Consider the following 16,587-nt stretch of genomic DNA (forward strand, 5'->3'; position numbering starts at 1 on the left):
TTCACCATGCGCTTATACGTTCTTTCTTACATGTTTGGTTTTTCATCAACAGTCTCACCAATATGTGACATCTACGGTTTTGTTCTCATATTATAATATCGTTTTCGACATGAAATTAAAGCACATTTGAATTCCAATAAGTGATACACTCAAACCATTCTATAACAGTCTCGTTTGTTTCGATTATTTTTGGCTTCTTGATCACACCCAACTATGCCTTATAAAAAGGATTAAGCGGTCGTTGTAAATATAATCCGGTTTACAAGTCCGGAGTCGAATCCAACAGGGAATTAACCTACTAATCACAACTGCTAGTTCCGCAAGAATAAAGTGTAACGAACGGGCCGGTCATTTTGAGTATTACAGCCTCGTTTCCCCATTTAATGCTCTATTTGTGCTTTATAGCTGTATTATGACCTATCAGATTAGTTAGTTCGGGTCCGGAGAGATTTCGAAATGAATTGAGATACTTAGATTAGTAATGGAAAGCTTAGGTTAGCAAAGTCGACCGGATGTCGACATATGTGTAAACAACCTCGAATTTGAATTTTGATGATTCCAATAGCTCAGTATGGTGATTTTAGACTTAGAAGCATGTCCGAAAAATTATTTGGAGGTCCGTAGTAGAATTTGGCTTGAAATAGCGAAAGTTGAATTTTAGGAAGTTTGACCGAGGGGTTGACTTTTTGATATCGGGGTCGGAATCCGATTTTGAAAATTAGAATAGGTCCATAATGTGAAATGTGACTTGTGTGCAAAATTTGAAGTCATTCTGGATTGATTTGATGTGTTTCGGCACAAGATATAGAATTTGAAAGTTCAAAATTCATTGATTTTGATTTGAGGTGCGATTCGTCGTTTTGATGTGATTTGAGGCCTTGAGTAGGTCCGTGGTATGTTTTAGGACTTGTCGGTATATTGGGTTGAGGTCCTGGGGGCCTCGGGTGAGTTTCTGATGGTTAATAGATCAAATTCGGATTTAAGGAAAATGCTGGAACTGCTGCCTCTGATGTGATCGCACCTGCGAGGGTCTTGACCGCAAGTGCGGAGAGGTTGGCGCAGATGCGGGACTGGGGCTGGCCTGGGGTCTTCGCAGGTGCGGCAAATTTTGCGCAAAAGCGCGACCGCAGATACGGTCCTAGGCACCGCAGAAGCGATCATGGCTGGCCAAGCTGTTCTCGCAGAAGCGAGATTTTTCTGCAGAAGCGAGGGTCGCAGGTGAGACCTCTTGTCCGCATCTGCGAAAGTGCTGGGCAGAACCCTTTAAATTCGAGGGTTCGATATTTTCACCCATTTTCGAATTTTGGAGCTCGGATTGGGCGATTTTAGAGAGGAAATTTTCCACATAATTTGGGGTAAGTGTTCTTGACTCCTTTGTGATTATATTTCATGAATTAATCTTCATTTTTGGTGTAACATTATCGAATCTTCAAGAGAAATCGAAGAAAATTCCTATAATTTCATAAAAAAGAATTTTTGAGTTTTAAACATCGATTTGGAGTCGAAATTGAGTGAAATTAGTATGGTTGAACTTATAATTGGATGGGTTGTCAGATTTTGTGAGTTTCGTCGGATTCTGAGATGTGCGCCCCATGAGTGATTTTTGGAGTGTAATTTCGAATTTTTGTGGGAAAAATTAGCATTTTGTTATGGAATTAATTCCTATATTTGTGTGGACTGAATCAAATTAATTGTGGCTAGATTCAAGCCGTTCAGAAGTTGATACGTGCAGAAAGGGATTTCTGGAGTATTGTTTAGCTTGCTCGACATTGGATTCGTCTTGTTCGAGGTAAGTAACTCTTCTAATCTTGGAGCTGGGGGGTATGAACCCTGAATATATGTGTTATGTATTTGGTGTTGAGGTGATGCATATGCTAGGTGACGGGCGTGTGGGCGTGCACCGTGTGAACAGTGATTCCGTTATTTCTATGGTACTGTGTAGTTATCTGAACTTATCTGAAATCATGAAATCTCTACGTACTAGAGTTATCAAGATGTGATTCATGTTAGAAGCCATGTTTAGGATACATACTTATTCTGTGTGGGACCCACTGAGGTCATTTCTACTGTTGAGTTATCTGCTTTTATTGCATTATATACTCAGTCATACGCATTCATATGCATATCATATCTCAGTCTCTATTGTTATTTATTGATGTATCATATCATTATTTTTGGGCTAATATCAGAACATTGTGAGCCCGTGAGAGAGAGACCAGAGAGATTGATGACTGAGTGAGGCCGAGGGCCTGATTGATTCTGATATTGATACTATGGCACGTGAGTTGTCCATGTGGATTATAGCGCTTGGGCTGAAGGAGCTCCTCCGGAGTCTGCACACACCCCTAGTGAGCGCGGTTGATATTATTGAGGGATGGAACTTTCCTAGACACGGATCTTGTCCGAAGCATTTTATACCTGGAGATGGATCTTCTCCATGGACTGGATTGGCCCTACTAGGTACTGAGTGACTGATGATCAGTTGATGTGTATATTCCGGGATTGATCTTCCCTGGGTAGGATTAGCCATATACAGTACCGAGTGATTGAGCATGAAGAGTGGAATGTGTGAGAAAGTGCGATTGAGTACTCTGAGAGTATGAGTACATGAGTTCATCTCTGAGATACATTGCATTGACATGCACACATGACATACATGCATAGAGATGTATTTTTCTCATGTTGTACGGTATCACGTCATTCATGACTTCTCACACATGTTGATATATGGGCATAGTGATGCATTGGTTTTACACTGGCTAGCTGGAAAGAAAATGAAACATATTATTTATTATTAAAAGAATTTTTGGGAAAATTATTATTTTCAACTTATTCATATTTTGGCAACTTCGGTAAACGACTTGGGATTTTCACTGTTACACTTGAAAAGCAGAACTATTTTCAAAAGTCATGATTTAGCTGAGCATTTATTCTTTGAGTTACTTCTTCTATTACTTGCTCTATGTTGTTATGAACTGTTGTTGGTTATTGGAGTTGGACTCTGACCATGGTACAAGCTTGTCACTACTTTCAACCTAAGGTTAGGTTTGTTACTTATTAAGTACATGGGGTCGGTTGTACTCATACTACACTTTTGTGCCTTGCGTACAGATGTTGGTTGCTGATTTTGCTGTGTTCGTTGGGAGCTGGATCTGAAGATCTACCTGCATATTGTTGCTGCCTCTTGTTCATGGTAGCCTTAGATTCATAAAACTCTGTTTATGTACTTTTCAAACAGATGATGTATTTACTTCATACGAGCTTTGTATACTCTATTCTTAGAAGCTCATGATTTGTACTACCAGTTCTTGGTGAATGTATAAGATTCAGATTTTTCTTTACTTAAATTACTTTAATAATTGTTATTGGAATTGGATAGTTGATAATTGGCTTACCTAGCGGGTTGGGTTAGTTGCCATCACGACTAGTTGGATTTTGGATCGTGACATAAAGTAATCAACTTTAAGAAATATTGAATAATGAGTTGAGTGTTTACTAACTAAAAGCAAGGTAATTAAAAAGTTATAATTTTATTACTAACAAAGCAAATGTTGTAGACAAGATTGGAAAGGTTTAGGGTTACGATTTCCCCTCTTATCGGAATCCACCCCGCTACGTCTCCTATAAATTCGCCTAGATATTCTCTACCGATTGTGAGCACTTTAGGTGTCGTAATTCTCTTCCGAGCAACTACAACAATATACTAGACGTATTCTTCCGAACTACGCTAGCTGGCATTAGTTCACTGCTCACTAAGTTCACACCAAGGTTTCGTTATTCCTAATCCCACCTTTAAACCCTCCGTATTGATCCCTCATATACATTAGGAGTGATGTTGTTCAATAACTACCTAAATATGTATTCTTTTCCAAGTAATACACACTAAATAGACATAGTCAATTGAGGGCCCTTCCATCAACCACCATAATCACGTAATTGAACAAGTAGGGAAAATCCAATGACAAACTTATATTAAACGCAACAAAAATTCATCCTCCAAGAGGTTCCACCAAACCTTATGTCATGACCCAAAATCCGCACATAACCTCACCCGCTAGGTAAGACAAATAACAACAATCCGATTCAATTAATATATAACTGACTCTAATACACCCCCCAAAGACTGGTAGTATAAATCATGAACTTCTAAAATTAGAATTTACAAAGATGGTGCGAAATAAAAATATGTCACATGTTTGAAATATACATGACCAGATTTAAAAATTCTAAAGCTACCTCGAACAAGAGGCAGTTGTGACTGGATCGCAGGTACATCTTCAATGCTAGCTCCCGCCATGTATAGCAACATCAACATCCAAAATTTGTACGCAAGGTGCAAAAGTGTAGTATGAGTATAACCGACCCCATGTACTCAATAAGTAACAAACCTAACCTTAGGTTGAAAGTAGTGACGAGCTTGTACCAATGTCAGAGTCCACACCAATAACCAATAACATCTCATAACAATACATTTAAAGCAACACAAGTAATAACTCAATAATAAAATGCCCATCTCGTATATAATTCCGAAAAATTAACAATTTTTTCTCAAGTATAACAGTAAAACTCAAATCTTTTGACGAAAATCATCGAAAATATGAGTAAGTCTGAAATCCATGATTTTTCTCAAAAACTTTAACGACAGATAAGAAATTTCATTATCAGATGGCATGAGGAAAAATACTTCTCTATGTCTACATATCAAGTATGCATGTTTAATGCAATGCATCACAATGATGAACTCATGTACTCACACTCTCAGAGTACTCAATTTCACTATCTCGCATTTCCATTCATCACGCTCAATATTCAGTACACTCAGTCATTCGGCACTGTACAGGGCAGATTCAGCCCAAATATAAATGACAACTTGCACACAGTCACTCAGTACTGTATATGGCCAATCCAGCCCAGGGAAGATCCATCCCAAATATTTATACATAATAACTGACATTCAGTCACTCAGTACTGTACATGCTAATCCATCCCAGGGAACTCCATCCCAAATATAAAGAAATAAATAAGGCAACTCCATGCCTTGCGAAGTCCATCCCAAACATAAATAAATAAGACAACTCCATGCCCTGAGAAATCTATCCCAAATATAATGTCATATGCGCTCACTATGGGGAGTGCAGACTCCGTAGGGGCTCCTTCAGCCCAAGCGCTATAATATGCCATTTAGGCCTGCTGCGGCATGCAACCCGATCCCATAACAATAAATCTTATAAGGCCTGCTGCAGCATGCTGCCCGATCCATATAATAATAAAGTATATAAAGCCAATATGGCGTGATGCGGCGTGCCACCCGATCCCATAATTATCCTCACAATCAGGTCCTCGACCTTACTCAGTCATAAATCTCTCTAGTCTCTCGAGCTCGCAATGTCATGAAACTAGCCCAAAAATGATGATATGATATATCAATAAATAATAACAGAGACTGAGATATGATATGTAATGAATGTATATGACTGAGTTAGGAATTATAATTTAAACAAATAATTCAACAATAACATGACCTCTGTGGGTCTCAATAATACCGGCATATAGCCTCAACATAATTTTTAACATGATTCTCAGCTGGATTTCCTTAACACATGAAAGTACATGGACAATGCCAAGATTATTTGACTACACAGTTCCACAAAATCAATTACGTCACAGTTTCTACAGTGCACGCATACACGCCCGTCACCTAGCATGTGCGTCACCCCCAAACAAATCATATAACACGTATTTTCGTGGTTTATATCCTCAGCTCCAAGTTTAGAAATGTTACTTATCTCAAAACACTTTAACTCAATCCACTAGTAAGCCTTTTCCGCGATTATCCAACTCCGAATGGCTCGGATCCAGATGAATATTTCCTTGAAAATCCCTCGACAAAAATCACTACAAACTGAGCTTTCTTGATTCAGCTCTTTAGTGATATTAAAACCTCCAACTACTCTTACAACTTCAATCTACATCAACATAATTCAATTGGACCAATATTAGTAATATTTCTAGTTTTTAGGTCATTTAGGCATTTTATCAAACACCTAGAGTGCATAAATCTCTACATCTCTTAACCATGGAATTAGTTCATCCAACTACCACCATTTACCAATAATTTATAACTTTCAGTCATCACATGCGTGACCATTCATCCACACCCAACCAACAAAATTACATCAATTAATCACCTTTCAATGTCTACCATGGTTATGTATTTAAATTGGAAATTTATGGCTTCCAATCACCATACCATGAGTTCCCATACTTAATTCATACTCATCTTTTCATAATAAATACGTACATGTAAGTCTAAGGGTATAGGATTACCTCTTTGGAATAAATCTTGCAAAATCCTCCTTTGAGTTCTTGAAGAAATATCTTGAAGATCTAAGTATTTTATGTATAGATTTCATCAATACTAGTGTAGAAATAATGGAATTTCATACTAAGATAATGGGGATAGGTAAGATAGGAGTTGGTGGTCTTGAGTGAGTGGAGATTATCTCCAAAATTCGTCAAAATAATGTGAGGAAAATGAACCTTGAATATAAGCCCAGATTTCTGGGTTTCGGACGCGGCCCCGGATGTTATGGTAGCACTTCACTGCCAGCTCTTCTTTCAGATGCGGCCCCTGGTCATAACTTCTTGTAGAAATGTCCAAATGACGAACGGTTGGAAGTGTTAGAAACTAGACTCGAAGATCTTTCATCTGATAGGTTGTCTATCATATAAATCTTTATATATATATATATATATATATATATATATATATATATATATATATATATATATATATATATATATATATATATATAGATAGATATAATTTCCAAATTCTATAACTCGTGCCGAAACATATCAAATCAATCCGGAATGACCTCAAATTTTGCACACAAGTCGTAAATGACATAACGAAGTTATTCAAATTTCCGTAATCGAAATCCAAGCTCGATATCATCAAAGTCAACTTTTGGTCAAACTTATGAACATTCCAAACTTTCAAGTTTCCAGCTTTCGCCAATTGATGTCGAAACCTTCAAGAAATATCCAAATGAAATTCTAGGCATATGGCCGAGTCCAAAATCACCATCCAGACCTAACGGAACCATCAAAACTTCATTCCGATGTCAAATACTAAAAAGTCAAACTTGGTCAACTCTTTTCAAACATGAAATTTATTCTTCCGAACTAATTTCGAAACACTTGAAAACCAAAATCGACGATTCACATACGTTATAATACATCACATGTAGCTATTCAAGACTTTAAATAGTTGAAAGGAGCGTAAATACTCAAAACGACCGGTCGAGTCATTACACCTTAGAATAAAGAGTTTAGCTACTCATAACTATTTGCATAACTACAATATAAGAATTCATCACCAATAACAGAAAAAGGGAGAAGAAAGATAAAAACTCGTTTCATCTTCCGCCTTGCTCCTTGCTTGTTCTTGCCTTCAAAGATGTTGTCTAACCTTTAAAAGCCATTCTTTGATGTATTTATATCACTTAGGGTTGATGAGGAGCAGAACTTTTCAATCCAACTTCAGATGGGAGAAGCTGGAATTCGCGTCTGCCTCCGCACGTCGCGCCCATGGACTCAAATTCAGCTTTTGAAATTCTTCCATTTCGCGAAGCGATCCGTGCCTTTTATTCACTTTATTGTTTTGTGCCTTCACTTTTCTCCTTTTTTGCGTCCGTTTTCATGCCACGCACGAGAATAGACGAGCTCCCAATCCTTTTATTTTTCTCCCTTTTGCAACAATTTGATATATTTTGATCCATTATCATCCAAGCTCACTCCTACAAATAAGAAATACGTAAGGAGTATAATTTACTTCAAAAATCATGTAATCTCCCACAACTCACACGACAAATAAGATGAAAGTACACTCAAAATCATGCACTTTTGACCATTTATCATCACCCCACACTTAGACTTTTGCTCATCCTCGAGCGAATAAACTTATGCACATTGGCAAGAAACAACTTTCCAAAGCTGCTCAAGCCTCACGCCAATGACAATGGTTTATACCAGCGCTTAGAACCTAGCATAAGCACTATTCATACTTTTCCTCAAGCTTTATGTCATGCCAAGACTAATTAAAAGAATTGTGTGACTCTCTCTAACATCCTAGCCTTAAAATTTGACTCCGATACATCCCAAACTAAGACTCGCTTCTTGTGCCAACTCAAAAACCAAGGCTTTACCAATCCTTTGCAAATTATGTGCCCTCACCAACAAACCAAAAAGAGACAGTAGTCCACACACTCAAACATTAGTTTAAGTATATTTTAAGGACTCTCAAATTGAAAAAATTTGCTCACTCTCGCAAAAATAACTCATATGCCACCCAAGTTCGTACCATAGGCTTGCCCGTAGTGTAAGACTTGACTAATTTAAGTTCGCCCAGACTCGGATCAAGTAGGACTTCATAGGTTTTAATGTAGGCTAAGGGACGAGTAGGATATATTTTGTAAAAATAGTGATTATCCCTCCTAAGCACTTTAATACACTACACTTCACTTTCAAATACCTTCTCATCATGACCAAGTCAATGTCATGCCACAGACCAATACACGATTAGGCCCTTCTTCTTTAAGCATATCATCATGTATATGCTCTCACTAGCTCGGATCAATAGATGGGAGGTGTACCTCAAAATCTTTTTTTAACACTCTCCTTAATTTTGGTGTTTCCTTCTAGTAATTCATTTAAATACAACGGGCCTTCTGGCCTTCCTATGATTCCAATCAAAAGCTACCCGGTCTCTGTAACGAACCATCTAGTCATTTTGAGTATATGTATTTTGTTCAGCTATTTGAAGTCTTGAGCAACATTGCATGATGTATTATAACTTGTGTGAATCGTCAGTTTTGATTTTTAGGTTATTCAGAATCGATTTGGAAGAATGAATTTTTTGATTGAAACTTTAGAGTTGGAATAGTTGTGATTGAAGCTTTAGAATTGGAAGAGTTGACCAAGTTTATTTTTTTTAGTATTTAACCTCGGATTGGAGTTTTGATGGTTCCGTTAGGTCAAGATGATAATTTTGGACTCGGGCATATACCCGGATTTGTATTTGGATATTTTTAGAAGGTTTCAGCTCTAATTGGCGGAAGTTGGAAATTTGAAGGTTTGAAAAGTTCATAAGTTTGACCGAGAGTTGACTTTGAGGATATGAGATTCAGATTATGGTTTTGGGAATTGGAATAGCTTCGTTATGTTATTTGAGACTTGTGTGCAAAATTTGGTTTCATTCCGGGTTGATTTGATAAGTTTCGACATGAGATTTGGAAATTAAAAATTTAAAGTTCATTAAATTTGATTTGAGGTGCGATTCGTCATTTCGATGATGTTATGTGTGATTTGAGGCCTAAAATAGGTCCGTGTTATGTTATGAGACTTGTTTGTATATTCGGACGGGTCCCGAGGGGCCCGAGTGAGTTACGGACGTGTTTCAGATCATTTTTCATTCATGTGTGATGGATAGCCTTGCTGGATCTAGTATGACCGCACCTGCAGAGCCATGGGCGCGGTGCGGAGCCGCAAAAATGGTAGTGTCATAGCAGAAGCGGAGACTTTACTGGAGGCAGGAGTCTGCAAATGCGGAGTTTTCTTCGCATCTGCGAAGGTGCAGATGCGGCGCATGAGGATGCAAAAACGAGAGGCAGTGCAGGTGCGTGAAGTTTGTTCGCACATGCATTTGCGCAGAAGCTTAGATTTTCCGCAGGCGCGATGGGCTGGTTGGCAGTCCTCTTCCGTAGGAGCAAGATTTTTGGTTGGACACGCGAGTCTGCAAAAGCAAAAATTTGTTCTCAAATGCGAGCTTCACTAGGTAGAACCTATAATTCGAGGTCTTTGGTTTCTTTCATCATTTTCGGATTTTGGAGCTTGGTTTGGGCGACTTGGGAGAGGGATTTCACCATATGAATTGGGGTAAGCATTATTGACTCGCTTGTGATTATATTTCATGAATCTATCCTCGATTTTGGCATTTGGTTGATGATTTCAAAAGAAAACTTTGGGGGTTTTGCCTAAAGTTTCATAGAGTGAATTTTTGAGTTTCGAACGTTGATTCGGAATTGGATTTGAGTGAAACTAGTATGGTTGGACTCGTAATTGAATGGGTTGTCGGATTTTATGAGTTTTTTCGGGTTCCGAGGTGCGAGCCCGGGTTTGACATTTTGGTTAACTTCGGGGTTTTGATTAAAGATTCAACCTTTTTTATTTGGAATTGTTTTCTTAGGCATTATTTGATATATTTGAGTTACTTTTGGCTAGTTTTGAGTAGTTCGGAGGTCGATACGCACGGGATGGAATTTCTAGAGTATTGTCTGGCTTGCTCGGTATTGAATTTTGCTTGTTTGAGGTAAGAATCCTATCTAAACTTGGTTGAGGCACTAGTTGCCTAAATTATTTGTGATAGCTACGTGCTATGGGTGCACATATGTGTGGGGTTTGAACCCATGTGCGAGAATCGGGGTATTTATCCATGCTCGGGTAGTGCTTAGGCTATGATACGCCAAAAGTTGACTGTTAAACTTTAAGCTACAATGTATCTCATAATTGTATCATTGTTATGTACTATTTGATCCATGTTTGAGGTTTCGAAGAGGCTAAATCCCTGAATAAAATTTGGTAATTGCTATTTATGTGATAAATTGCCGATTTGAGCTATGATAGCACACAATGCACATGACTACACTTTAGCATGTAATTATACCGGTCCAAGAGCATGGAATCTGATATTTTATCCATCATATACATGTGTTCTTGTATATTTGATTTTGTGTGATATGATTGGACTGGATGCCTGTGACCACACCCGGCGAATTGTGATATTAGCACGTGAGTTGTCCATGCGGATCCAGATATTGATACTATAGCACGTGAGTTGTCGGTGAAGCACATGAGTTGTCCTTGTGGATTCAGATATTGATACTATAGTACGTGAGTTGTCCGTGCGGATTCATATATTGATACTATAGCACGTGAGTTGTCTGTGCAACACGTGAGTTATCCATTCGGATTGTGGTTGCAAGAATTGGAATAGTTTCGTTATGTTATTTGAGACTTGTGTGCAAAATTTGGGTTCATTTCGGGTTGATTTGATAAGTTTCGGCACGGGATTTGGAAATTGAAAATTTAAAGTTCATTAAGTTTGATTTGAGGTGCGATTCATTGTTTTGATGTTGTTATGTGTAATTTGAGGCCTCGAGTAGGTCCATGTTATGTTATGAGACCTGTTCGTATATTCGGACGGGGTCCAGAAGGGCCAGGGTGAGTTACGGACATGTTTCGGATCATCTCTCATTCATGTGTGATGACTGGCCTTGCTGGGTCTAGTGTGACCACACCTGCAGAGCCGCAAAAATGGCAATGGCATCGTAGAAGCGGATACTGTGCTGGGGGCAGGAGTTCGCAAATACGGAGTTTTCTCATCTGTGAAGGCGCATATATGGTGCAGAAGCGAGAGACAGTTCAGGTGCGTGAAGTTTGTTCGCACCTGCATTTGCGCAGAAGCGGAGATTTTCCGAAGGTGCGATGGGCTGGTTGGCAGTGCTCTTTCGCAGGAGCGAGATGTTTTGTCACACGCGCGAGTCTGCAAAAGCGGAAATTTGTTCGCAAATGCGAGCACCGCTGGGCAGAACCTATAATTCGAGATCTTTGGTTTTTTTCATCATTTTCGGATTTTGGAGCTTGGTTTGGGCGACTTGGGCGACTTGGGCGAGGGATTTCACCACGTGAATTAGGGTAACATTCTTGACTCGCTTGTGATTATATTTCATGAATATATCCTCGATTTTGGCATTTGAATGATGATTTCAAAAGAGAAATTGGGGGGGGGGGGTTGCCTAAAGTTTCATAGAGTAAATTGTTGAGTTTCGAACGTTGATTTGGAGTTGGATTTGAGTAAAACTAGTATGGTTGGACTCATAATTGAATGAGTTATTGGATTTTATGAGTTTTTTCGGGTTCCGAGGTGCGAGCCCGGGTTTGACATTTTAGTTGACTTCGGGGTGTTGATTAAAGATTCGACCTTTATAATTTTGAATTGTTTCCTTAGGCATTATTTGATGTATTTGAGTTACTTTTGGCTAGTTTTGAGTCGTTCGGAGGTCGGTACGCACGAGATGGCATTTCTAGAGTATTGTCTGGCTTGCTCGGTATTGAATTTTGCTTGTTTGAGGTAAGAATCCTATCTAAACTTGGTTGAGGCACTAGTTGCCTAAATTATTTGTGATAGCTACGTGCTATGGGTGCACATATGTGTGGGGTTTGAACCCATGTGCGAGAATCGGGGTATTTATCCATGCTCGGGTAGTGCTTAGGCTATGATATGCCTAGAGTTAACTGTTAAGCTTTAAGCTACAATGTATCTCATAATTGTATCATTGTTATGAACTATTTGATCCATGTTTGTGGTTACGAAGAGGCTAAATCCCTAAATAAAACTTGGTAATTGCTATTTCTGTGATAAATTGTCGATTTGAGTTATGATAGTACACATTGCATATGCCTACACTTTAGCATGTAATTATACCAGTCCAGGAGCATGAAATCTGATATTTTATCCATCATATACATGTGTTCTTTTATATTTGCTTCTGTGTGATATGATTGGACTGGATACCTGTGACCACGGTGGGCGGGTTGTGATATTAGCATGCGAGTTGTCCGTACAACACGTGAGTTGTCCGTGCGGATCCAAATATTGATACTATAGCACGTGAGTTGTCTGTGCAACACGTGAATTATCTATGCGGATCTAGATGATAATATAGCATGTGAGTTATCTGTGCAGCACGTAAGTTGTCCATGCGGATCCAGATATTGATACTATAGCACGTGAGTTGTCCGTGCAGCCGGGGGCCTGTTTGTGAGGATATTGATACTATAGCACGTGAGTTGTCCGTGCGGATCCAGATATTGATACTATAACACGTGAGTTGTCCGTGTAGTTGATATTGATGTGAGCTCTGGGTGAGCTAGTGACCGTTATTGGATCGGGTTGTGTGCCGCAACGTGCTGATATTTGGTTAATGCATTTTATCTTTACATGCATATCCCTTGACTGATTACCTGATTTACTTGCATATCTTCCATATATGTTGGATTGTTGACTGAGCAGAACACTTAAAAACCAAGAATTGTGAGCATCAAAAATGATTTTACCTGAGATTGTTCCTGATTTGATTCTATACTTGTTGGAAATATTGAACGACACAGGTGTTAGCAAGTATCATCTATAGTTATTGCTTCTTTTATCTCACCGAGGTTAGTTAGGATACTTATTGAGTACATGGGGTCGGTTATAATCATACTACACTTCTGCACCTTGCGTGCAGATCTTTGTGTTGATGTTGCTGTGTACAGCGAGGACTGACATTGAAGATGTACCTGCATTCCAGTTATGGCTATCACTTGTCCTTGGTAGCATTAGATCTGGATTCTGTTCATTTACATTTCAAACAGATGTTGTAACTATTTCAATTCAGTTTTGTAAAAAATTAAGTCTTAGTGGCTCATGACTTGTACTACCAGTCCTTGAGAATTCTTTGTCTAATAGTTCAACTGTATTACTATTTCTTCTCTTAATGAATCTCATTTGAATTGGTTTATTGTTAACTGGCTTACCTAGCGGGTTCGGTTAGGTACCATCACGGCTAGTTGGAATTTGGATTTCTCTCTTTACTCTTATAGCGACTTAAGTTCTTTCGGAGGTAAAGGGTGAACAAGATTTGATTAAGAACAAAGGGTATTTAGCTTGTAATGTGGGCGCCAAGAAAAAGGACTACAAGATCAAAAAGGGTTGACTATGGATAATATTAGCACTAGTGGATAAAAATGGATCAATGGTCAATCAAATAAATACCTATATCATCTCCTAGCCTAATGATACTTAATTATTTCACTTCGATTCACACACGGGGCAAGTTCTAGACTAACTCGGGATGGCACAAATTACAACTCAAGCTTCTCACCTCGCACAATGTACATGACCTACTCAAGACGGCTTAGACCCAACTCTCAAGTTAAATCATCTAAGCACAGTCATCATAAAACTGAACCATATAGGACGTATATAACAAGAGTCAAAAGATGAGCTCAAGAGTCAGAGTAAAGTCACATATATTCTCAAGGAACATACTCACAAGAATTATGAGGAAAGTACTAAGCACAAATGCTCCAGGTCTAAGCCCCGATATAAAATATGTCATGAAGCACAATACTCAATCTCTTCCCATTCCAATATCAGTTTAAAACAAACAAAGGAAAAGAAGAGAAAAAAAATCATTTTGTATATTTTTTTCTTTAGACTTTAAACCCTCAAGAAAACTGTTTAGGCAATCCATCGTCGGGAAAAGTCCACAAATTCTTTTACAAAGTTTGAGAAGGAAAAACTACCTAAGACTACCCGGTTCAATAAAATATCATCCTCGGGAAAGAACCATGGTTTAAAGAAAACTCGGGATTACGCCAATAAAAAGCTAACTACAATTATACAATTACAATGGCCTAAAGTGTGATCATAACAAAATATATCACTTAAAATTAAACACATGCCACAAAAATCAAATTCTGACACCCCCACCCCACACTTAAGAGAGTGCACTATCCCAGTTGTACAATATCATAGAAACATACAATAAATGATCAATAGTAGAGTGGGTGTCAGAAACTCCCTCATCATATCCAGAGTGCATCATCTAACTTTCTCGCCCAATCCATTCTTGTAGCATTCACGGTCTTTGTCAAAACACTTTTTATCTCTCTGTTCCAAACCTCCACTTGCCCACTCGTTTGTGGATGATATGGGGTGTCAACCTTGTGGAGTACTCCATATTTTTCTAACAACTTTGTGAAGGCTTGATTGCAGAAGTGAGTACCTCTATCACTGACTATTGCCCTTGCAGTGCCAAACCGGGTAAATATATTCTTTCTCAAAAAACCAATGACCCCCTTTGCATAATTTTTAGGGAGTGTCATAGCTTCTACCAATTTTGACACATAGTCCATAACTACGAGTAAGTACTTGTTGCCATATGAGCTGACAAAAGGCCCCATGAAATCGATTCCCCATACATCAAATACTTCCACCTCCTGAATTGAGTTCATGGGCATCTCATGTCAGCGAGAAATATTCCTGGTCCGTTGACATTCATCAAACCCTTCACCCAGAAGTGTGCATCTTTGAACAATGTCGGCCAGTAGAAGCCCAGCTCTAGCACTTTCGCAGCTGTCCTTACTCCCCCAAAATGGCCACTATATGGGGATGCGTGACAAGCCTGCAAAATAGAAGATTGTTTTATCTCGAAAATAAATCTTCGGATCATGTTATCAACACAAATCCTGACCAGTTAAGGCTCATCCCAAAAGTACATGCAACAATCATGGAAGAAATTTTTCTTTTGTACAAAGGATAGGTCATGGGGGATAATACCTCTCTCCAGGCAGTTTGCAATATCTGCATACCATGGCACTACCTCAAGGCTTGTGGCCAATAGCTTTTCATCCGGAAAAGTTTCCACGATCTCTTCTACCTCAACAATCTTCTCTGCTCCTTCCAACCTGGACAAGTGATCGGCCACTTGGTTCTCCATTCCCTTTCGGTCACGGATTTATCGAATTCTTGCAGCAGTAGCACCCATCGAATCAAGAGCGACTTTGACTCCTTCTTCTCAATTAGGTACTTGAGAGTAGCATGGTCAGTATAAACAATTACCTTCGAGCCTATCAGGTATGACCTGAATTTGTCAAATGCGAACAACACTGCTAGCATCTCCTTCTCAGTCACTGTGTAGTTTAGTTGGGCACCACTCAGGATTCTACTTGCATAGTAGATTAGGTGCATGACCTTCTCCTTCGCTGCCCCAGCACTACTCTCACAGCATAATCGCTTGCATTGCACATTAGCTCAAATGGTTGCTCCCATTCAAGTGCAACTATGATAGGTGCAGACACCAACCTCTTCTCCAATTCCTCAAAAGCTACCCTGCAGTCATCAGAAAAGACAAAAGGTTGATCTTTTTCAAGCAATCTACACAAAGGGTTAGTAATCTTGAAAAAATCTTTTATAAACCAGCGTGACCAAGGAAACTTCTTATTGCCTTGACGGAAGTGGGTGGTGGAAACTTCTCTATTACATCAACCTTAATACAGCCCACCTCAATGCCCTTACTTGACACTAGGTGTCCTAAGACTATACCTTCATGTACCATAAAATGACACTTTTCCCAGTTTAGCACCAGATTAGTCTGCATACATCTTTGCATCACTCTTTTCAGATTCCTAAGGTAGTCATCGAACGAGTTCCCCACCACTGAGAAATCATCCATGAAATCCTCTATTATGTCCTCTACCATACCTGTGAAGATGGCCTATCAGGTATGACCTGAATTTGTCAAATATGAACACCACTGCTAATATCTTCTTCTGGGTCACTGTGTAGTTTAGTTGGGCACCAATCAGGATTCTACTTGCATAGTAGATTAGGTGCATGACCTTCTCCTTTGCTGCCCCAGCACTACTCTCATAACATAATCGTTTGTATTGCACATTAACTCAAATGGTTGCTAAAAT

The 16,587-nt window shown here is 38.9% G+C and overlaps 1 protein-coding gene across 1 annotated transcript; it reads right to left on the reverse strand.

The window, feature by feature from the left end:
- Positions 1 to 14,694: 14,694 nt before the first annotated feature.
- On the reverse strand, positions 14,695 to 15,608 carry LOC142168331 (uncharacterized). The gene is made up of 3 exons (XM_075228999.1): positions 15,492 to 15,608; positions 15,183 to 15,293; positions 14,695 to 15,108 (listed from the first exon to the last, which is right to left on the reverse strand). The coding sequence occupies exons 1-3, from the start codon at positions 15,606 to 15,608 to the stop codon at positions 14,695 to 14,697; spliced, it is 642 nt and encodes a 213-aa protein (XP_075085100.1).
- Between the last annotated feature and the right edge of the window lie 979 nt (positions 15,609 to 16,587).

This window comes from Nicotiana tabacum, chromosome 13 (assembly GCF_000715075.1).
Source record: "Nicotiana tabacum cultivar K326 chromosome 13, ASM71507v2, whole genome shotgun sequence".
Classification (NCBI taxonomy): Eukaryota; Viridiplantae; Streptophyta; class Magnoliopsida; order Solanales; family Solanaceae; genus Nicotiana; species Nicotiana tabacum.